Here is a 24,215-nt window from a genome sequence, read left to right as displayed (position 1 = left end):
GTTTAATTCTGTCATTCTGTTATATCTTCTGACTATATGTAGTAGCTCATCTCTTTATGTGGTTTGCATTTTTTTTTTTTACTATAAGCTTGTTTTAAGTGGGAATTGTTTCCTTTGGCCACCATAGGTGCCTTGGGTTGTGGAAGCATCTTTACAGAATGATTTCAGATTTGCTGTACAAGAGAGGGTTGGACTGCAAGCACCATTTTGTCTCTGAGTCTCTGAAATACACAGTATACATTTAGAACCTCACCTGTACTTGGTTTTCAAGTTTCTGATTTCTCATGGGTGGTTCTTTTAAAAGGCTCCAACAGTCATAGCTGGATACCAAGCTTCCCTGCTATTCCCTGGGAAAGTGTACATATATTTTTTACAATTTGTTTTACAGATGAAATGGCATTTTTGACTCTGAACTTCATGCTGATAGCTTAGTTCTAGCTTCCCATTACTTCTGACTCAAAGTAAATCCTCAGCCACCCAGTCATTAAGATTTTTCTTTATCTGTCTCAGTTTCCCTTTGCATGTAATTCTCACTTAATTCTTTAGTTGTGCTTTCCTCCCTATATATGGCACCTGGAGACTTTACTGATTTCTAGATGAGTTCTGTGTTCTTCATGTAATTCTTTGTGTTATATTTTTCAGAATTTCTATAGTTTAGAGTAGGGGTGGTGTGCCTTCCATATCTGTTTAAATCACCGTATTCATCAGACATATTACCTCTCTAATGAAGAAAAAATACAAAAAGTTTTAAAATATGTTTAAAGCAATGTTTTATTTTAAGTAACCTTTTTCTCTATGCTTCTCAGTGCTGAAATTGAAGAACCACATAATTATGAGGCAACAATTTCATATCTGAAACACTCTGGCAACTCCATTAACCTGTGCACCGCAAAAGAAATTGCTGATTGTAAGTCTGCTAAGCCAATTAATATTGTAACCCTGAGTGGAATGAAAATGTGGCAAAAATGGTATTTTCCCTCTAGCTAACTATAAGTTTAAAAATTCACAGCCATGCTGCTCTACCATCTCGTTTCTTTTTTGTTCCCCCCTGCCTGGTCTCTTAAAAATATAAATAAATCCAGTTGGGCATCAATGCTATCTCACAACTCCTAGTGCTGCCTTCTCTCTACCTCTTCTATTCTCTCCTTCACCAATCTACCTAGATGCCTTGCCTTCTGTAGATATGTGGGAGGGAAAATCAAGATACGGCGATTCATTTTTCTTCCTTCTCCTCCTATAGAAACTTCATCTCTCTTCTTGTGGTGTCTTTCTTGAACTCCCCTGGTAACTCCGTGTGTGGAGAGGGAGATAACAGACTATGAGAATTAGGTCCCTGTGTTTAGTCTGAATAGGAGCAGAGAATTCATTTAATGGATCTGACCACTGGTTCAGAGCTAAGTCTTCCCGCTTCTGGTATTGCTGACAAAGCTCAGACCTTTCTATGAAGAAAGAGACCCTGTCAGGTATGAAAATGAAGAAGCAGGGCCTCATAACATTTCTACAATTTTCTGTGTCTTTGTTCTGCCTGTAGGATCAGCCGATTCTCTACAAAAGGCATAAACGTTTGCGCTGGAATAAACAATAGTATTTTCTGAACCTACACTATAGGCCAAGTTCTGTAGTAGGTTCTCTGTGTGCATCCCTGCTGATACAGCGGTTTTATTAGCCCACTTTTTGAGACAGGAAACTGAGAACCAGAGAGGTTGAGTTGTACAGGGTCCCACAAGGAATATATGGTAGAGCTATCATGTGAAAGGCTCAGACTGCCTCTGAGATGCATGCTGTTTTCATTCTGCATGGAGCACTGGGTGTTATATGCAAACAATGAATCATGGAACTACATCAAAAACTAATGATGTAATGTATGGGGATTAACATAACATAATAAACAAAAAAATGCATGCTGTTTTCACAGTTTTATGCTGCTTCCCATTCGAGGATGTTTTGCTTCCCTGGAGGGAGGGTTAGAGAGAGATCATCTGGTTCAGCTTCTTTATTGTGTGGAGAAAAAAGCCTGAGAGTCTGGGAGAAGTCATTTGCCTAGGAATACATACATAAGAGGTTTGTGGGGTAGGAGTTAGGATCCATTGAAATTGCCCTCCCCTTCCCCAGGAAATAAAGGGTTGTAGAACTACTGGAAAAGCTCCCTCTCTCTTTCTCTTAGACTGGGCAAAGTCTACATTCTCCCATATGGCTTATAAAATACTAGTCCTAGGACAAGCAACTCCTGTCCCCTCTCACCCCCATAAGGCAATATTGTTCTGTTCTTGGGCACCTGCATCAGAATATGGCTTCTCAAATTCTAACACTTAAAATATGAATCATTTGGGGATCTTGTTTAACATATTCTGGTTGAGTAGCTGTGGGGTTGGGCCTGAGAATCTTCATTTCTAACAAGTTCCCTGGTAGTGCTGCTGCTGCTGGTTTATAAACCATGCTTTCAATAGAAAGGCCATGGGCCCCATTGGGACTAAATTCCAACTGCATGCCTTTCTACAAAGGGCTTATAGGGCTATTTAGATGCTCTCATTGGAGCCTATACCTTCTCTTTCTGGATACATGAGGCCCCCAGAAAACCCCCTCTCAAGTGGCTGTCTGAGGTCCTGCTTGGGTCTCTTCCCTGAGTCCCAGGACAGACTGGGCTGCAGGGAGAGCAGTTCATGCGGGCTGGTGTGGATGGGATTTGGGCCTATGCAAGGCCCCTTGTCATGTAGGGGGAAGCTGAGGATTGAAAGTGGGAAGCTGGACCAGAGGCCTGCATTTGTTCTTCCCAGGCCACAAATGTTCATGGTGGCCTGCCAGGGAATATCACCTGAGGTACCCAAAGAAGGAGCCACTAACTCAAGCCTCTCTTCAGTCTTTCACTGAGGGATTCTTCATGTACTTCATAAATGAGGCAAGTGTTTATGGCTGAAAGAGAAAGGGCTCAGAAAATAAGCCACTGATGCAATTTAGAGTAACAGAGCATAGGGTAGCAGAAAGGGAAGAAGGTGGGAGACAGGTGAGGGTGGTGAGGGTGTCCCTTGCCAGAGAGAACATCCTGGTGGGAGATAGGAATAGACCTGTCAGGGCTAAAGAAACTGAAGAACTACAGCCTGGGATCAAAAGGATCCTGTTACATGTCCCCACCCCTTTCCTTGTTCCTCTTTAAAGGACCAAGAGGCAGTTAGAAAAAAACAACAACAACAAACAAACAAAAAGGGAGTGAGCTATTTTGCCCCCACTGTATTTACTCGTTTGACTCTTACCCCATTTATCTTCCAATTATCTTTATACCACTTACTGGGTGAATGACATCTGAACCTCAGTGTCTTCATCTGAAAAATGGGTATAATATCACCTTCATGGCATTGTTCTGAGAGTTTGGTAAAACAATACATTTAAAGTCAAGTGGAATTCTGCTTCTGGAAAGATGGAGCATATATACTCTTTCCTATTCCCCCTGCTAAGTACAACTAAAACTGTTGGATATCATATGTAAAACAAACATAAGAAAACTGGAAGACTCTGAAAAGGTAGAAATAAGAAGGTAGACCAGCTAGAGACCTAGGAACCCAAGGAAGAATAGGTGGTGAGTTCCTTGGGTTTTCTTCTTGCCTCATATATCCCAGACTTCGAGCTAAAGAAGCCAGCAATCCAGAAACACCAGGGGGTACAAACAGAAACATCTACAGCAAAAGCCTGTTCTCTCTGGCCTAAGGACCAGAGAAGGGGCTGTCTAGAAAAACAAAAAGCCTTAGACAATAACTGTTCTACTCCAGCCAAACATCACAGAAAAAACTGGCTCCACCCCACCAGCCAATGCTGAGTGGGAATCCCAGACACCCACCCTCATCAGCCTGCAATTATGTACCCCAACCCCTCTGCTGAGGTGGTGCAGAGAAAGCTAAGTCAGAAGCTGGGACTTTCATCACTTCCAGGAGTAACAAAACTCCACCTACAATGAAGACCTTGTGGAGAGCTTATATTCCAGTCTCCCACCCCGCAGAAGGTGCCCCTTTTTCTCCCTGTTGGGATGTTGTTAGAGAAAACCCAGTGGAGAATCAGGACTTTCACAACTACCCAGCAGTAAGGAGGCCAAATAGAGAGCAAAAACAAGCACTCCTACCACTCTTAGCCAGGGTGTTATCAGCAGAAGCTGAGTGGGGAACTGGAGTACCCACTCTGGCCCAAGTGGAGTGAGGAGCCCTGCCCTCACTTGGGTATTGGGAGGCCAAGAAGTGGAGAACCTAGATGTGTACCCTCAGCAGACAAAAAAAAGTTATCCCATTTCTGTCACCAGGAAAAGCCAACTGAAACAGAAGCTTTAAATAATATCCAGTCTCATAACATAATACTTAAAATGTCCAGGTTTCAAAAGAAAATTACTCATCATACCAAGAACCAAGAAAGTCTAAGTCTAAACTTGAATGAAGAGATGATCAATAGATGCCAACACTGAGACAGCTGAAGTATTAGCATGTTCTGACAGAGACTTTAAAGCAGCTCTTAATACTTCAGTGAGCAATTACAAGCATGATTGAAACACACAAAAAATAGAGTAAAACTCTATTCTAAAATAGAAGAAATAGAATGTCTCTGCAGAGAAATGGAAGGTGTAAAGAAAAAGAAATAGGAACTTAGAAGTGAAGAATACAATGAGAAAAATAAAAAGCTCACTGATGGGCTCAACAGCAGAATGGGGAGAATAGAAGAATCCATAAACTTGAAAGAAATGATAGAAATTACCCAATCTGAACAATAAGGAGAAAACAGAATGGGGGAAGAAAATGAACAGAGCTTCAAGGATCTGTGGGACTATAATGCAAGTGTTAAATTGCAGTACTGGAAAGAAAGGGGAAAGAGGATGCTACTGGACAAGTACGTGAAGAAATTGAAAACTTCCTCAATTTGGTAAAAGACATTAAACAAAAGATTGAAGGAGCCAAGAAAATCCCAAACAGGGTAAACCCAATCCACACAAAAACATAATCAAACTTGTAAAAAAATAAAAAATAAAAAGTAAAAATCTTAAAGGCAACAAAAGAAATGATACATTACCTATAGGTGAAAAACAATTTGAATGACTGAATTTCTCATCAGAAACCATAAAAGTCAGAAGAAAGTGGCACAACATTTTTCAAGTACAAGAAGAAAAGAACTATCAATCCAGAATCCTATTACCGGTGAAAATATCCTTCAAGACTGAAGGGGAAATCAAGATATTCTCAGATGAAGGAAAACTAAGAAAATTTGTTCCAGCAGACCTATCCTAAAAGAATGGCTAAAGGAAGCTTTCTAGACAGAAAAGAAATGATAAAAGGAAGAACCTTGGACCGTCACTTCAGGAGAGAGAAAAATGGAAAGAATACAAATGTGAGTAAATGTGACATATTTTCTTTCTTTTGAGTTTTTTAAATTATGTTTGATGGTTGAAGCAAAAACTCTTAACATTATCTGATATAGTTCTAAATGTGTATAAAAGAAATACATAAGGCCATTATAAGGAAAGGGTTAAGGGACATAGAGGGAAATAAGGTTTCTATACTTCACATGAACTGATAAAATGTCCATACCAGTAGACTGTGATGTTACGTGTATATATAGTATAATCCCTAGAGCAACCACTAAAACAGCTATACAGTGAGATATTAAAAAAAAAAAACTATAGGTAAATAAAAAATAATTCTAAAAAATGTTCAAATAACCCACAAGAAAGCACAAAATATCAAAAAGAAGCAAAAAAAAGAAAAAAAGAACAAACACAAAATAAAAAATAAAGGGCAGACTTAAACCCTAATATAGCAATAATTGCATTAATTACATTAAATGTAAATTACCTAAATATACCAATTAAAAGAGAGAGATTGGAGGATGTAAATTTAATCTAAAGAATGTCAGTGTGACTATATTAATAACTGATAAAGTGAACTTCAGAGCAAAGAAAATTATGAGAGATGCAGAGGGACATTATGTAATGATAATAGGGTCAATCCATCAAGAAGACAAAACAATCGTGTGTGCACCAAGCTCCAGAGCTGTAATACATGTGAAGCACGAGGTGAAAGAAGAAATAGACAAATGGACTCATAGTTTGAGACTTTAACACCCCTCTCTCCACATTGACAGAACACCTACTCAGAAAATCAGCAAGGATACAGAATTCAGCAACATCATCGGCAACAGGATCTAACTGATATCTATAGAAGGTGCAACAGGAGCAGAATACATATACTTTTCAAGCATCCAGAAACATATACTAAGATAGACCATATTCTGGGCCATAAAACAGCACATTTTGAAAAATTGAAATCATAGTGTATTTTCTTTTTTCTTTTTTTTTTTTTTTTAAAGATTTTATTTATTTATTTGACAGAGAGAGACACAGCGAGAGAGGGAACACAAGCAGGGGGAGTGGGAGAGGGAGAAGCAGTCTCCCCGCAGAGCAGGGAGCCCGATGTGGGACTTGATCCCTGGACCCTGGGATCATGACCTGAGCCGAAGGCAGTCGCTCAACCGACTGAGCCACCCAGGCGCCCGAAATCATAGTGTATTTTCTGACCACAATGTAATCAGGCTAGAAATCAGTAACTAAAGGATAACAGAAAACTCTCTAAACACTTAGAAACAAAAGCACACATTTCTAAAAGGAAATCAATATATATATTGAACTGAATGAAAATGAAAATATATAAAAATCTGTGGGACACAGCCTAAGGAATGCAGAGGGGAAATTCATAGCACTAAATGCTTACATTAAAGAGGAAAATCTTTAAATCTAAGATCCTACCTCAAGAACATAGAAAAAGAAGAGAAAAATAAATCTGAAGCAAGTGGAAGGGAGGAAAGAATAATGATTAAGAACAGAAATAAATTGAAAACAGAAAAGAGTAGAGAAAATCAATGAAAGGAAAAGCTTGTTCTTTGAAAAGATCAATAAAATTGACAAACCTCTAGCAAGTCTAACAAAGAAACAGAAAGAAGATACAAATGAACAGTATCAAGAATGAAACAAAGATATTACAAACTTTGCAGACTTCAAAAGGACAATAAGAGGATATTATGAACAACTCTACATATCTAAATTTGACAACTTAAAGATGGAACAATGCCTCAAAAACTCAAATTACCTCAAGTCACTCAATATAAATAATTTGAATAGCCCTATAACTGTTAAGGAAATTGAATCCATAATTTTAAAACTCAAAAAAAAAAAAAAGCTTTAACACTGTATGTTAACTATACTGGAATTAAAATTTAAAAATAAATTTATTAACAGAAAATAGAACTCCCAAAAAGACCATCTCAAAGTCCTGGGAGATTTCACTCGAGAATTCTACCAAATGTTTAAAAATGAATTAACACCAATTCTATACAATCTTTCCAAGAATAATGGAAGAGGAGGAAACACTTACTGATTGATTTTAAGAAGCTGGTATTACCCTGATAGCAAACCAGACAGAGATGTGCACAAGAAAACTCCAGATTAACATCCTTCATGAGTATAGTCATAAAAATCCTTTGCAAAATATTAGCAGATAGAATTCAGCAAGACATAAAATAGAATTATACCATAACTGAATGCTGTTTATTCCAGGGATGCAAAGCTAGTTTGATTTTCAAAGATCACTCAAAAAACTCAATCATCAATGAAATCTTTATTGACAGCCTAAAGAACAAAAATCACACAATCATCAATCTATGCAGAAAACACATTTGACAAATTCAAGACCCATTTATGGTAAAAACCTTCAGAAAAATAAGAATAGAGGGCAACTTTCTCAACTTGAAAAAAAGAGCATTTGTAAAAAAAGAAAAAGAAAGAAAGCAAGCCTATAGTTAATATGATACTTAATGGAGAAACATTGAATACTTTCCCCTGAGACTGGGAACAAGGAAGGCAAGGATGTCCACTCTTACCACTCCTATTCAACATAGTGCTGGAAGTTCTAGCCAGGGTAACAAGTCAAGAAAAGGAAATAAAAGATATACAAATCAAACAAAGAATTAAACTGTCCTTATTTGCAGACGACAGGATTGCCTAGGTAGAAATTTCCAAGGAATTTACAAAAAAAAAAAAAAAATCTTAGAAGAATAAATGAGTTCAACAAGGTCACAGGACACAAAATAGAATTAAAAAATCCTATTTCTATATACTAGCAATGAACACACTAAAATCAGAAAATACTATAACATTCACAATAGCTAAAGAAAGAGAAATTGACTCTAACAAAATGTTACAAGACTTAAATTTTGAAAACTACAAATTGCTGATGAAATAATTCAAAGGAAACCTACATAAATGGGGGAGATATACCATGTTTTGTTGGGGTTAATGTAGAGCATGAAATCAGCCATAATACCTGACTTGTTAAAATGAAACACAGAGGCCGTTAAGGACAGGGAGGGTTTCAGAGAAGGGCATAGGCCTTTGGAATGCTGAGGCCCACGTGACCACTCTGCCGTTGGAATGCCGTGGGGAGTTGCCTTCCCCGAAGCTTTCTTAGCCCAAACAGCCGCCCTGTGATCTAAGAGACGTATGCATTGTCCCTTAGGCTATGTTTAGCAGAACTCTTAGAACACGCAGATTAGCATATTGTATCTTTCCTGTAAAGAGATCCTCCTAGTTTCATCAAGATCCCTTGTCACACATCACGTGCTTGAGAAACAGTGATAAGGATTTGTGATTATCCTGAAGGACCAATAAAAGCTGGAGCAAAGAAGAGCAAAGGGTCTTCGTCTCTGACCCCCTTGCCTTCTCCTCTCTTTCTCAGCAAAGTTTGGAGTAATCTTTCATCCATCGGTACAGGGATTGCTGGCCATTCCCAGCAATGTTTATGGATTGGAAAACTCCATGTAGAAAAAATATTCTCCCCAGGTCGATAGACAGATTAATGTAATTCCTATAAAAATCTCAGCAAGATCTTTTCTTTTTTAATATATTGACAAGATTATTCTAAAATGTATATAGAACAGCAAAGGAACTAGAATAGCTAAAAACAACACCACCAAAAAAAAAAAACCTGAAAAATTGGGAGGTAGCAGACTACCTGATTTCAAGAATTATATCTGTAGTAATCAAAACTATGTGGCATTGGCAAGGAAGGACACATAGCATGATGAAACAGAATTAAGAACCCAGAACTGAGACCTACACAAGTGTGTCCAACTGATTTTTTTTTTTTTTTACAAAATTATAAAAGGGAATTTAATGGAGGAAACATTAGCCTTTCATGGTGTTGGAGCAATTGGATATCCATAGGTAAAAATCAATCAATCTCAATGTAAGTCTCATCTTCTACAAAGATTAACTCAAAATGGATCCTTCTTTCATTCTCTGTCCACCAAGGGTGAGGAATCTAAATGCTACCTTTCTGGAGGAGAGGGGGAGAGAGAGGGAGGAAAAGAAGGAGAAGGATGAGGTGGTTAGCTTTCACTGTCACCATTGTATGAGTTTGTCCCTTAATGCCAGGAAAACAAAGACCATCTCCTTGGGGGTGCATAGCTCAGCATGGGTGCCTTTCTTAGGCTTTGCCCTTTTATACAGAATGTGAGTAAGCAGGATATAGGCTGTTCTAGAAGTTCTGCAGAATTGTCCTCAGGTCATCTAGACCAGGCATTCAGACTATGCTTCCTAGGCCCTAGGACTGTCCTGAGGGGTACTGGAGACCTTGAGGATAACATCAACCAGAGAAGTTCTGTGTACGCTGGTGGGCAATATTCCACTTAAATGAATGATTCCGTAGCTGGGAGAAAGTTTGAAAGCCATTTGCTAACAGAGTGACCTTGGGCAAGTTAACTTCACTCTTTGAGCCTCTGCTTCCTCCTCAGTGAAATGGGGGTGTCAAGAGTGATCATTGTATGAATTAAGTGAAATCATACATTTAAACACTTAGCATAGTCCCTGCTATTTGTAAGTGTAAAAAATGTTAGCTGATTTTTATTACTGTTTTTATATTATTAGTAAGAGTCCTCTCACCTCCTGGTTTTCCAAGGTCACACAGGGAGTTAGTACATGGAGAAAAAGCCTGTAAGCTGTGGTCATGTTATGGTGCCAGCAGTTGGAGGGTACTGAGGACCATCTTGTGATGTGTGTCCTTTTCCCCCAGCTGGAATAAAGCTTGTCAGTGGAGAGAATGCGCTCCAGGGCTGTGGGTTGCATCCTCCTGTTATGATTCCTTGTCCCTTCCTGACCCCCTGGGGTACAGTCCTTTGTCCTTTATATTCCTTCCTTGGGAGCAAGTTGTGATGGTAAAACTTATCTCTGGAGAACCTCTAGTTTGTTAAAAAAAAAATCATAATCAAATTATGAATGCATTGTTAATTCAGTGTGTATTTTTGTGTAGCGGCCTTGGCAAGTAAGCTTCCTCTGAGCCTTGGTTTCCCCATTTCCAAGACAGAATAATAATATCTCCCCTCTCCCCAGGGGGCAGTGAGAAGCAAAAACATCATGATTTGTTATTTCTTTGAAAAACAAAGAATGATACATCAGTTCGGGGAGGGGACTTATCATTTTTAAAATTGGAAAAGGAATCCATATTTGGAATGGATATGGAGCAAACTGCATCATAAGCAAATATTTATTATGTATAAATAGCTAAACAAATATTTTAAAGTAAGCAATGCCAAAATAATACATTTTGATTCAAAAATCAGTAAAAATAAAAGTGTACAATGACTCTAGTTGAAGTGCATAGTATTAATCATCTACCAAGAATTTTAGGTCTGTGTGTCAAACAAACACGTGCAGGCAATCCCTAAAGAAAACCTAGGATTTCATTTGTTTTATCAATGGACTGTATGTATAGAATAATAATGACCTTGAAATGCAACATGAGGGGCGCCTGGGTGGCTCAGTCGGTTAAGCATCCGACTCTTGGTCTCAGCTCAGATCTTGATCTCAGCGTCATGAGTTGAAGCCCCGCACTGGGCTCCTTTCTGGGCATGGAGCCTAATTTAAAAAAAAAAAAAATGCAACATGTTTTTTGCTCACTTTTCTAAACTAAAGCCTCAGGACCCTAGCAGCAAGAAAGAGAAGAAAAACAGGGGGAGTCCTACTTATTATGCATGGATATTCATTAACAGTAGGGGGAACTTCTAGAGATGACATTTCAGCAAAGAAAAATAATCAGTTTTATCAAAAACCCATCACTTTCTGTATAATATCTGGTGCTCTGCTAGGCATGTCCCATTTTTTACATCATCTCCTTTAATCTCCCCATTAACTGTGTAAGGCAGGTACTAATTGACTGCATTTCTCAAGTGAGCAAACTGAGACTCAAGGAAATGAAGTAATTTGTCCGCAATCCCACAGGTAGGAAGTGGCAGAACTGGGCTCTGAGCCCACATTCTTGCCACTACTTGTGTTTGTTAATAATTAAGGTTGGCATCGCATCGTTCAGTAAAATCCACAGAACGATCAGAAAAAAATCAAAAGGAATTCAAACCTCCGTTGGTGGCCAGTCTCCTCTTTTCAAGCTGTGCTAGGGAAACAACAGTCAAGGAGTAAAACACTTACAAGCGTGCTATGGAGTTCATTTTGTTGAAGTGGGATCTAGCCTTTTTTTTTTTTTTTTGGAGGGGGGCTTTTTTCCTTTCCCTTTCCTTTCACGTTCCCCTTCCGATTGCAACCACTAAATTTCAGTGCTATCTCTTAAGCATGGAGTATATATCTATTTACAGAAACAGGAAAGTGAAAATTGTTTCACGTGTTTTCACTGACCATACATTCCATCCTGGAAATCCCCACAGAGATTAAAGCCATGGTCAGTGACCCGGGAATTCCCCAGACCACCGGGACAAAGCCTCACACAGATCCATGTTCTGGAGGCTGAGAAAACTGAACTCTGCCATCCCTCATAGTTGCTTAAATCCTGGGTGCTGTAAGAAACGGTGAATAAACTGCCTCTGATATCATTTTTTTTTTCCTATTTATTTTAGCAACTTACGAAGTCGAAACTGAAGAACCCCGAAAGGTATTGTTTCCTCTTTCTACCAACTTTATAACTATAACAGGTATACAGAATTGACTGTAAAGGAGTTTCTTTTATGAGCAAGGAGATAGGTCTTTGTTTTCCATTTTCTCCCAATTCCTGAGGCTTTTCCAAGGCTCCAGCTGCTAAGATTCTGTCTCCTGTAATAACAGAGATAGAAAAGGTAGTGTGGGGAGGAGGGAGAAGCTGGCCCTCACCCATTTCCGGCCCGTTATCTATGGCGGCCAGCATCAACTGGCCATTAATAACGGTCCCTCCAGAGAGAGGAGTTCTGTAGCACAAGCCAAATGTGTATCTCCTGCACTTTCGGGAGGATGACCAGCTCTTTGAAGGCGCATTTTCTGGCTCCTGGTGGGCGTGGTGCGAGGTGCCACCTTGAAGCAACTTGGTTAGGGCCCAAGCAGAGTCCCTGCTGGCCTCAGTCCCAGCACCTGCCCGTGTGGTCGCGAACCTCCATTTCCTCACCTGTAAAATAGAGATAATGGAAGTACCCACATCTGGGGTCACTGTGGGAACGAGAGTCAGGTAAACTCAGAGAAACCATTCGCTAGTAAACGCCTGCCTCTCTCCCAGGCATCTTACCTCTCTGGGCTCCAGCTGTGTCTTCTGGAAAATGCTGTGTTCTCCATGAGGGCAGGAAGCAGATGCCCTGTGGTGACCGCATCTGCTGTAGTGGATGCTCAGTAAATAAGGAGGCTCATACTTGTTTCACTGAATTGCTGAGAGAGCTCAAAGGTAGCTAAGCGCCTGGCACACGAGGTGCTCGCCTCGTGTTGTAACTGTACCAGTGAAGGTTCACTCTTTCCTCACCGGGTTCGTTTAGTCAAGACCTTTCATCTTTCTGCTTGTTTTCTTACACCTACTAGAAAGGACTGTTCTAGCTACACTTTCTAGCTAGAAAACTACAAATGATTATTCTTATTAACAAGAGTAGAAACATTCTCTTAAAATGCTTCAATTATCTGGCAATATCTCCAAAATAATAAACTTTTCTGCACAAGTGAACTCTGTAAATAACTAGAGTTTATCTCATTCAAAAGAAAAAAAGCATTAAAGTATTTTTAACTTCTTTTAAAAAGATTTATTTATTAGAGAGAGAGAGATGACGGGGGAGGAACAGAGGCGGAGAGAGAGAATCTCCAGCAGACTCCGTGCTGAGCTCAGAGGCCGACACGGGACTCAATCCCACAACTCTGAGATCACACAACCTGAGCCAAAATAAAGAGTCGGACGCTTAGCTGACTACATCACCCAGGCGCCCTGTATTTTTAACTTTAAAATCTTAACTTTCAGACATGTATTGTGTTCATCTCAGTATTCTTGTTTGGGTGGGTGGAATCTGATCTCACCCTGTCTTCATAACATGGAATCCTCCGGAACGTAAGGGATTGAATGGCTACAGTTCACACTCTTCTTTATAAACATGCTCTTAGTCCCTTGGGACGCCTGGGTGGCTCAGTCAGTTAAGCATCTGCCTTAGGTCAGGTCATAATCCCAGGGTCCTGGGATTGAGCCCCGCGTCGGGCTCTCTGCTCAGCAGGGAGCCTGCTTCTCCCTCTGCCTCTGCCCCTCCCCCTGCTTGTGCTAAATCTTTAAAAAAAAAAAAAATGATGATGATTTTAGTCCCTTGTTAGGTGTTCAGAGCTAGTTATCTTCCCACGAAACCCCAAGTCTGTTTGCTGTCATTGTTTTCTGTTCTCTGACAGTTCTGCTTTCTCTGTCAATATCTTTGCATCTAGCAGGGAGTCTGTCACGTGGAAAAGCCTGTACCAAGTCCTTGTTTTGTGTCAGGCATTTGTGCAAACGTGGGAGCGCTTCATCCTCCCTGCTCCCCGGTGAGCTAGTTTCACTGCTTGCATTTTACAGGGCAGAACTGGGGGCTCAGAGAGGCTCAGCCACCTGTAAATAATGTAGCCAAGGTCCATCTGACTTGTCACTCTACCATCCAGGTTGTTAGAATTATACGGAAAATAAAAACCGGTCGTCCCTGAATGAAGGCCTGCGGGGCTCTCCTCATAGGAGGGCAAATGAGCTTTTAGGCTGGTCTTGGGAGCAGCATTTTCAAGGCTTAGCTATTTTCTGTTTTCTTCAGCATTCTTGTCTAGATTCAAAATAATGAATGAATCAGATCTTGGTGACAACTGAATAAATGAGCTACATTGTAGTCATTGGGACATAATCTTAATGGAGCCAAATCTAGATTATATGAGCGAATTTTGGATCAGGGGCTGCACAGCCAGCCCAGAGGAGTTCCCAGCATGACTTGTGTCGCTACTTCTGCCCGCTGAAACACTGCTCCGGTATCACAAGTGCGTATTTCCCCCAAATGATGGGAAAGCTTTATTCTACAGGCGCTTTATTCCTGGAAAAGCATGCAGAGGACAATTTATTATTCTAAGTCAGATGATACATTCCCTCTGGCATGCACCGTCACATGGGGAATGCTTCTCTTCCTTTCCCACTGACCTTCATTTCCACCGGCCAGGATTCCTGGAGGTTTCTGTTGTCAGTGTCCACCTTTGCTCCATGCTGAGACCTCACCTGCCTGGTCTTTTGGTCAAGTCTCTAAAGATCTGTAATCATACAACAAAGGCATGGTTTGGATTGGTTTATGAAAATGACCATTTCCCTCTTTACTTTCAGCCTTGGAAGAATGGTCTCCATCAAGAACTTAGGTGAGTTTTATCTTCAAATGGAAAAGCATTAATCCAACCACCGGCCCTCTGATGCATGAACTAGTTTACCTCGATGGGTCACCTATGCTTGCAGAGACTGCCCCGGTTCAGCTTTCCCAGCACCTCATAAGGTGCCTGGTGCAGAGAAGGTACTCAGGGGTCCTGCCCGGCCTTTCCCTCCTGCCTTGTTCCAGCCCACACCACACTCATCAGTAAACACTTACTGAGTCTCCAGCATGGCCAGCCACTTGCTAACCACTGGGGCGGTAGCAGTGATGGAGACCTGGCCACTACCCTCAGGGGCTCCTGGACTGTAGGAATCACACAGTCAACTGGGCATATAACCATCATATGACTGCCAAAGAACTTAGTTTCCAAAATGCACCATGCTGTTTCAAATCTCTGTGCCTTTGCTGCCTTAATTCATTAATTCATCCCAACTTAGTGATCTGGTAAACATCTGCTGACCTTCAAACATTCCCACCTATAAGAAGCCTTCCTAAGTCCCCTCCTTCAGAGAGAAGTAGCCAGGCTCCTCCCTGTAAGGTTCACAAGTTTGCACTAACATCACTGTGTGTCATTGGTTTGCTAACATGCCAGTTCATCCTCACTCTCCTTCTCTTCACCCCTTCTTGTGTGTGAGCTCCTTGTGAGAAGGGCCTGTGTTTTCTTGTTCTTGGTGTTCCTGATACTGCTCATACTTCTGGGTCCAAACCAGGACCTTGGCAAGGCTGTGCTCTGACCCACCTCTTCAGAGTCTGTGTCTATCATTCTTCCCCTGGAGTTACTTTTAATGCATTAGAGTAAACATGGTCGGTGAGGTCTGGAGAAGCAAGTATCAAAATTCCCTGGCGGAGGCTAAACACACAAACACTGGGTCATGGGGGAAGCCTGTTTCATCTCTCTCCTTGAGTTCTGGCCTGCCTCGATTCATGCCCCCCATAATTACCCTCTGGCATCCAGCATGGTGCTTGGCACTTGGGAGGCCCATGTCACATGATTAATTCATTGTTTATTGAGCTTTTACTCTGTTCAGATGCTGCTAGGTTCTGAGATACAAAAATGAATAGAATATATTCTCTTCCCTTGGTTCAAGATGGGCGTGGAGGCCAGAATGATTGGGGGTAAGGGGCTATTTGGAGGGGGAAATGGCCGTCTCAGTAGGAAGTTACAATATAATATAATCACTGCTAAGTAGTTGTAGGAACACAGAGATGAGACTCTGGGCATACTTTCTTGAAGAGCTGACAGCTGAGTTCAATCTTGAAAGACCTGTAGGAATTGGCCAGGTGAAAATGTCAGAATGTATGTTCCAGGCCTAATTTACCATTTAGACCAGCCCTGTCCAATGGAACTATAAGGCAAACCATAGATGTCATTTAAAATTTTTCTAGTAGCCAAATGCTAAAAAGTAAAAAGAAACAGGTAAAATTATAATATATTTTATTAATCCCAGTATATCCAAAATATTATCATTTTGACATGTAATCAATATAATAACTGTTACTGGTGTATTTTATAGTCTTTTTTTTTTTCATAATTCCTCAAGATCCAAGTATGTTTTATACTTACAGCTCAATTTGGACCAGATATATTTCAAAGGCACAATAGCCACACATGGACAGTGGCCATAGTTGACAGCACAGATTTATACTTTATACTCTAGGTCAGGGCGGAGCCACAAAAGAGTTTCAAAGCAGAGATAACGTACCCCATCCCCTCATAGTATTCCTAGAAGTCACCATATTGAGTTTAATTTGATAATTGTTATGGAGATCCAGCTATATAGAAACTACTGGGCAAGACCTGAGGGGCAAGATGGATTACCAAGGGCATGTACATCAACAAGGCAGCTATGTTTTAGGAGAAATACCAACAATGTGCAATGAGAAATAAGAATTGGGTAATTCTAACACAGCAAATACTTCCATGAAGACAAGGACCCCAATTACTGCAGGTCCTTTATATGCTCTGAACAATGCTAGGCTTTCAACATTTTTCTCACATTTCATTCTCATGGCAACCATGGAGATTGGCAGTGTGACCTTTCATTTATAAATGAGAAAATTTGATTTTTTTTAGAAAGGTTAATTGTAGACTTGCAGAAAGAGGGATATATAGTGGGGATTAGAAGCCAGCCCTCCCTCACCGCCCCCAATCATCATGGAACTAGCAGATGGCCTTAATGGGGGGCACGGTGCTCAGTAATTAGATGAGTGAATGAAACTCCTGACAACTCTTTCCATTGTGTTTCAGAACAGTACTGTCTCTGGTGCTTTCCTCCCTTGATGACCCCCTCTTCTGAGTTTCTTTGAGGGCTCTTCTTTTTCTGCCTTCTGTATGAATGTGGTTGTAAATCTAGTTCACTGTGCCAGAACAGAAGTCCTCATTTGGGGGTTGATGGTTCCCCAGCATTCTGTCCTTGGTTCTCAGGTTTTTCATGACACTGTCCACCTTGCGTCTCTCTCTCCTACTCCCTCCAGTGCAGCTGCTGTCTGTATACTGCGGTGCGCGGCAGTCCTTCATTTCCGTAGGGAAGCCTGGCTAAGTACCTTACTGCTCTGTGCCAGGCCCCATGCTATTGCTTCTCTAGATTACACAGCATTGGTGCTGGGGATATATCGAGAAATAGCAGAGCTCTGCCTCCTTATAACTTGATTGTTCATTTACAAGGCAAAGTGGAGGAACTGGAGGCAGATCCATAGACAGTGCTTTAGAATACAAGATAGAAGGACAAAGTATTGGGGCAGTGGATAAGAAGGTATGACTGGGAGAATCAAGGAAGGATTCTCAGAAGTAAGATGATTCAGACAAACTGAGAAGGGTGTGATGTTTTCCAGCAAGATGCGGAGGGCATGTCTGTCAGGGGAAATAGCAACTAAAAAGGGAGAGTTGCTCGAACTAGGATCGTTGGTTTGGGGAATGTGAGAGTCTAGAGCAAAAGTGGAGGGAAGGAGCAGAAGTAGATGGGGTTGGAAAGAAAGGTTTCGGCCAGATCACTATAGGCTTAGATTTTATCCTCCAGGCAATGGGGAGTTCCTAGGAGATTTTAAGCAGAGATTTGTTCTGGCATTGATTGGAGCAGGTAGAAACTCAGTGAAATGATCTAATGGGTGACCTGATCCTCATCTTAGAAGAAGGTGGAGTGAGGTGGGGGATTATTCGAGGTTTTTACATTCACTTTTTCCATTCATTTCATTTAGGATTGGGTGGTACACTATGATCTAAACACTCTAAACCTCACTTTTCCCCTGGTATCTCTTCACATCTAAGCCCTAAACATGAAGATGAAGATGAAGATAAAAAGGAGAAGGAAAAAGAGCCATGTGAATTGGAACCTCAAAAACCAGAAAAGGATCTACCTTCAAGCCATCTCTTCAAGGTATCAGTGTTCTAGGGTTCCAGGCCAAACAGTAGAGTTCAGGCATGTCATAGGAGTAGTTCATGGAGTGAACTTTTAGTGGCTGAGACAGCAGCTCTCCAGACACAGAGTCAGAAGACCCTGTGGCTGTTGGGTGTTTTCTCAAAGAAAGGAACTTGACAGTAACACTGAGCTCTAGCCTCAGATTTTCTACTTATTAGCCATGAAGCAGGCCTTAGGAGTGGGGCTGGGACTAGTGTGAGTTCAGCAAGGCATCCAGAGGGCAAAACATAGACACTCATTTGGGGGCTGTACCCTGAAACTGAATGACCCCGGAGGGAGGGCCTCCTTAAGGTGTGTGCTAGAAGGCCCTGCTTAGAACGACTTATTCTCTGAGCTCAGTCATTTCATCTGTAAGAGAAGAATAAATAATCCCTACCCAATTACCATACCCAGTCCCACCCTGATTCTGTCTTGTGATGATAAGATAATGTGTGTGAAAGTGCTATGTAAACCATAAAATACCATAAAAATGTATTCTTAATTATTACTTATTGGTAAATACTATATGCGTGTGTATTCATATCCAATTGACACTGTCCCCTTCAGACAGCTAGAGTGGTCTGCTCAGAACATTCTAAAAACCTATTTGAGATGTGCCTATCTTACAGCACCAGATTGTTCCAGTCCCATCTGCAGGGCTCAGGTAAATCAAACAGGTTGGTGGTGGCATGGGCCTGACCTGGTGGGTAGGCCCAGAGGCCAGGATGGATCAGGATGTGTGTTTATAGAGGATCACAAAGCAGTATCATTCAAGGAAGCAGTAAGTCACTAATTGTGAAAGAAAGGGACCAGAGTTAGGGAAGTGGCATTACATGCTGAGGCCAGAGGGAGGACGAGGCCATAAGTGGGTGATGAGGCCAGAGATCAGAAAGGGGTTAATCAGGAGCATGAGAAAGACAATGGGGGATCATGGTTAGGGATATTGGTTAGGGATATTGACCATGAAAGAACCAAAGCAGGGGTATGTTCTCTATCAGTGCTGGCCGTTTGAGAAGAGCCAGGTATGGGATCAGGCTACCACCAAAGGGACACATTCCTGCTTTTGTGGTGTGGATTTGAGTTTTGGAACTTGTTTAAAAGTGACTTAGATTATGTTAGGTAAATGTGGTTGGCAGTGTAGCTGAGCAGTGCTGTTTGGAGTCAGATGTAAATGGTAAGTCAGTAGATACAGAATCCCCTGTGATTCAAACTGACCCTAGGAAGCATTCCCAAGGACAGGCCAAGGGGAACCCATGCACTGCCTTATTAGGGGCCATGGTGAAGGAAGGTAGTCACTGCATTTGTGTGAAACTCTGACTTATTTTTATCATTTTTCCCCATTAAAAAATTCATTCTTGGCTGTGTGACTTGAAAGAATGCCCCTCCTTATATTCTCCTTTTAGTTTGCCCAGACCCCACCAAGAACTCAGGAAATCCCATACTTTATATCTGTTAAGTACTTCAGCTTCTTCCAAGTACTTTCAGATGTATTGTCATAGTCAACTCTCCTGTCTACTTGATGTCCAAAGTACAGTAATCTCCTCTCCCGTTGTCATCTGATAAATGGCCAGAAAGGCTGTAATGCTCCTTGGTTTCCAGTGTCTATTCCTGGCAATCCATCCAGATCTTTCTGAAATGAACATCTGCTCAGATTGCTGCCTGGGGCTCAGTGAGGCCCACATTGAAACTTGCACGCATGACCCTGCATTACTCAGCCTCATTCTGTCACATCTTTCTCACCTCGTCTTTTTTCTCTGTCCCTTCCAGTCTTCCCTCAGCATCAGCCTCTGTACACCTGTCTGAGGACCCTAACACTTCTCCAGATACGCATGCCTTTGCTCAGGCTGATTTATCCGCCAGGTACTCCTTTATCCCCTCAGTCAAGGAAGAGTCCTTACATTTTAAAATACTCTTTAGTAAGACCTGCTTTGGAAGTCTTCCTCCACCCTGTCTCCCAGTCGAGAGAACGGACCTCCCCTCCTCTGTTTCTGTCTCAGTGAACAACACAACTGCAAATGGTTCTTGCCACATTGTATCTTAATATTTGTGTAATGTCTCTGTGATCAGTGTGTAGGCCACCGTGCCCATGGTGTCTCTCTATCTCTGGAACTCAGCATTCGTGTCCAACAAACACTGCAGGGAGGGAGTGGGAAAGGAAGTGAGGAGGAACAGAAGAATGGCCAGGGGAGAGATGAAATGTCAGGCAGAAGGATCGCAGCATCGCTTGGTGGTCAAGAGCACAGGGCTCAAGTCCTGCCTTGGTAGACCACTGGCTGTGAGACCAGAGGATTTGGAGGTCCTTTATTTAACCTTTCGAAACTCTTTATCACGTGGACCAATGATATTTTCCCAATGGGGTGTCATGGAGGTGAGGTGAAATCAGATATATGAAGAACCTGCTCTGTAGGCAGTGCTCTGTTACATGCTGCCTGCCTTCTGTGGGGCTGCCTCTGTGCTGGTCATTCGGTGGCCATTCAGAGGCGAGCCAAAGACTTTGTGTGCATCCTTGGGAAACTTAGTCTAGGGAGACTGTGCAGTACCACAATAAATCGTTGCTCTCCGTGAAGCGTGAATGACTGAAGAACAGAACAGAAGTAAGCGGCAAACGGAGCAGGTAAGTCCGAGCTCTACAGCGCTCTCCCTGTTGCATGTGTTTAGGGGGCTGCCCGTGGAGGAATGCGGGGAAGAAAGCAGGTGTTGAAAGTCCTCGGAGGCAGCAGGAGCATGCTGCCCAGGAAGCAGGGCGCTGTGAGCGACGCTGTCCAGACAAAGGCCTGGCCCCAAGACCCGAAGCTGGCCAGGCACTCCCTAGGCCACTGTAAGTTGCCTTTCTTCCTGGTTCTCTTCACCGTCATCGAATGATTTTAAAGTTGTGGGTGTCCAAGATGTTAGTTTCTTTTATAAATATTTATTGAACATTTATTATGTACAAGGAAACTTGCCCTAGTCAGGCAATTGTGCAGTCATGTAAAGAGCACTGGATTTAGAAGGAGAAGACCAGAGGTCGAATCTAACCTCTAATACTTATTAGCCATAACTTCATATTCCTGCAGCTCCATTTCTTCATTGATAAAAAGGGATCATACTATGGGCCTCACAGGGGATTTGTGAGGGCCACATTGGACAGTATGTCACATAATAGGTACTCAGCAAATATTTACTTCTTTCTTTGTGTATCTACCAGCTCCTATTGATTTTTGTAGGCCAAAGTAATCGATACACTGATGATATAGTTAGGATATCATTAGTTGACTTTATTTAGGTTGTATTTTACCTCCATGTTAGTCAAGACTCTTGATTACAGGTAACAGTAATCATATTGTGTTGAGCAAAAAAAGGAGACTCACCTCAAGGAAAGTCTGGTGGTGACGGGGTCCACATACACAAACAATACCAAGGACTCAATATTACTTCTTCTCCTGGTTTTTCCCTCCCTGGCTTAGCTCCATTTTAATTAATACTACAAACCCTACCCTTTTGGAGGCAATATGGCATCCAGCTGTAACAAGCTGATACCCTATCCTCTTAGGAACCCTAGAGGAAAACTAGAAATTTTAACCTTCTCAAGTGTTATGAGAAAAGGCCCACATCTGGGTCTTATTGGCTCTGACTGGGTCACATGTCATCTCTGCACCAGTCATTATAAATGGGGGATAGGATGCTCTGGTTGGCTCAGCCTGTGTCATAAACTCACCCCAGGAGCTGCAGGCAGAGTCCGTTCTACCAAAAGTACATAATATCAGATTGAAGGATTTCCCAAGTGAAAGAAAAGGGCTGTTGGGGGGCTTGGGGGAATAGGTATTGGTAGACAAAGAAAACAGATATCCACTCCAGCCCAATAAACCATGGCAGACCACTGACATTTCACGTTACAAAACAGTTATGAGAAGAATAAATACGCAGTGATCATAAGATGGACTCCGGGTCCCTTAAAATGTGCCTCTGGGCTAGTTGGCCACATCCCTGCCTCACAGGTCCTTCCCTGCATACTCTGCAGCTTTCTGCATTTCCTGCATCATGTGTTTAAATGCCCCTGTAATTTTGCCTGATCTCTGTCTGGAATTCGCTACCTGCTGATGTCCTAAGCATCCTTTAAGATCTATCTCAGAAGTCACTTCTTCTGAGGCCTCACTTACCTCCATCCATCCTCCTCTTCCCTGCTCTCCAGGGACCACAATTCCCCACTCCTTTCTGTTTCCATGGCACTGAAACAGCAACCAAGTGACCCTATCTCCATATTAGGCTTTGCAGTTAAGCATTTCTGGGACCCAGGACCCCTATATACTAATCCCATAATCTTAGGAAATTTACAGACTTTCATGTACAAATGGGGTTAATACTACTTATTTTCCAGGGCTCTTTGTCAATGTATATAAAGTGTATATTTCAGTGCTCAATAACTGTTAGTTCTCTTCATTTATTTCCTTCTCTAAAAAAAGTACAGCATACCTTACGTTATAATACATGGGGTACGTGTTTGTCTCCCATGGTACACGGTGGGCACCATGTGATTAGAGACCATTTGGTATTTTTCTCTGTATTTCTGCAACCTGGCACAGTGTCTGGTACACTGGAGGTCCCCCAACAAAACTTTGTTAAAGAAAGGAATAAAAGAATAAATCCAACACCAGTGAGACTACAGTAGATTTGACAACATGAATAATTCTCTTGACTAAGAAAAGTAAAGAATGAATTTTTGGAAAATGTATTAAAGTATCACAGAACTGATGTAAAAAGAAAGCATCCATATACTTGCAGGAACCAGGAACCCTGGAAGGTGAGTGCCAGAGCTACTCTTGCCCTAAGGGTTTTTACTGAGCTCTGAATCTCTTGAACTCCTATTTTGAGGGTGTGATGTTCAGAGGACAGGTCCTGATATCCCAGGATCTGCCCCAAGTGAGCTCATAATTGGAAACTTCTGTATAAAGTCAGGACCTCAAAGGATTATGTCCACACAGAATGAATAAGACTGTGCCTATAGTTAAAAATGCTATATTGTGTACTTATAAATTTGTTATCAAAAGGGTAGATCTCAAGCATTCTGAACACAATAAAAATTTTTTCAAAAATAAATGGAAAAAGGGAGAAAGATATTTTTGATATTATTGGCACATGAGAAAGCACAGAGGTGGCATAAAATCAAAAACCATGCCTTAAATTGAGAAGTGGGTAGATTTAATTTGGAGTATAGAAAAAAAATGGAAGTGAGAGGAAGACCAGTTGAAGTGAATTAAAGAGTTACAGGGGAGCCCTGAATATGGGGATGAAAGCTATTTTCATGCAATTATGAACTGTCCGTGAAGAGTCACTATAGATTTGGGGATTATACCATGAAGAAAACAGTCCAAAGAGGATTATTCTGAGTAATCTGTACATGCTGCTAAAGCACAAAGGGAGTTGCTGAGTCCATTACTAGTTCTTTCCAGTACTTGTTTGAGTAGCACAAAATGCTTAGTCAAGGAGAGTTGGCATGAAATCAAAGTTTTGAGAAGAAAAACACAATAGAGTGTCTTTCTGTACTCCTCCTATGCAAATAGGCCTCTTGAAAAAATGAATGAAATTATCACTTCTTTTGGTTGAAAAAAAAATTAACAAAACACAAGCCCTGGTAATCAGAAGGAAACTTGGCCATTTTGACCCTGGTGCTGGGTGAAGGAAAAAAAAAAATGATTACCATACGCTGATCCTCATGTCCATCAGCAGTTCAAATCCCCACTACAATGTGTGTGGTCCAAAAGAAACCCAAAGTAATCTAATGTGGTATCAGCTTGATAGCCCTCCCAGACAACTGGTAGAAGCAAACAAAATCCTCTTTCATGGAACCAACTTCTATTCCAGGTTTCAAATAATTCAACAATATATACTTTTAAAAATTAACAGTTCATAGACAAAAATTACTAAACACACAAGCAAACAAGTCACAGTGATTGGAAACCAGCAAAATAACAGATCTAGGAGCCAACCTGCAAGATAGTACAGATATTGGAATTATTAAACACAAAACATAATATTTAATATATTTTAAGATACCTCAGAATAAACCAAACCAAAGAGGTAAAGGATCTATACTCTAGGAACTACAGAACACTCATGAAAGAAATTGAAGAAGACACAAAAAGATGGAAAAATATTCCATGCTCATGGATCGGAAGAATAAACATTGTT

General features: G+C 41.2%; 1 protein-coding gene across 1 annotated transcript in view; it reads left to right on the top strand.

Annotated features, from left to right (window-relative positions):
- Window positions 1-24,215, top strand: part of FYB2 (FYN binding protein 2) — a 95,613-nt gene that overhangs the window by 37,669 nt on the left and 33,729 nt on the right. The window contains 5 exon segments of the mRNA XM_081818489.1: window positions 807-907; window positions 11,920-11,954; window positions 12,149-12,182; window positions 17,935-18,065; window positions 20,742-20,868. Coding sequence (XP_081674615.1) covers window positions 807-907; window positions 11,920-11,954; window positions 12,149-12,182; window positions 17,935-18,065; window positions 20,742-20,868 — 428 coding nt within the window.

The sequence above is a fragment of the Leptonychotes weddellii genome, chromosome 4 (genome assembly GCF_054177405.1).
Source record: "Leptonychotes weddellii isolate Sample4059 chromosome 4, ASM5417740v2, whole genome shotgun sequence".
In the NCBI taxonomy this organism is placed as follows: Eukaryota; Metazoa; Chordata; class Mammalia; order Carnivora; family Phocidae; genus Leptonychotes; species Leptonychotes weddellii.
Note: the sequence above shows the minus strand (reverse complement) of the source record. Positions and strands in the feature narration are given on the sequence as shown.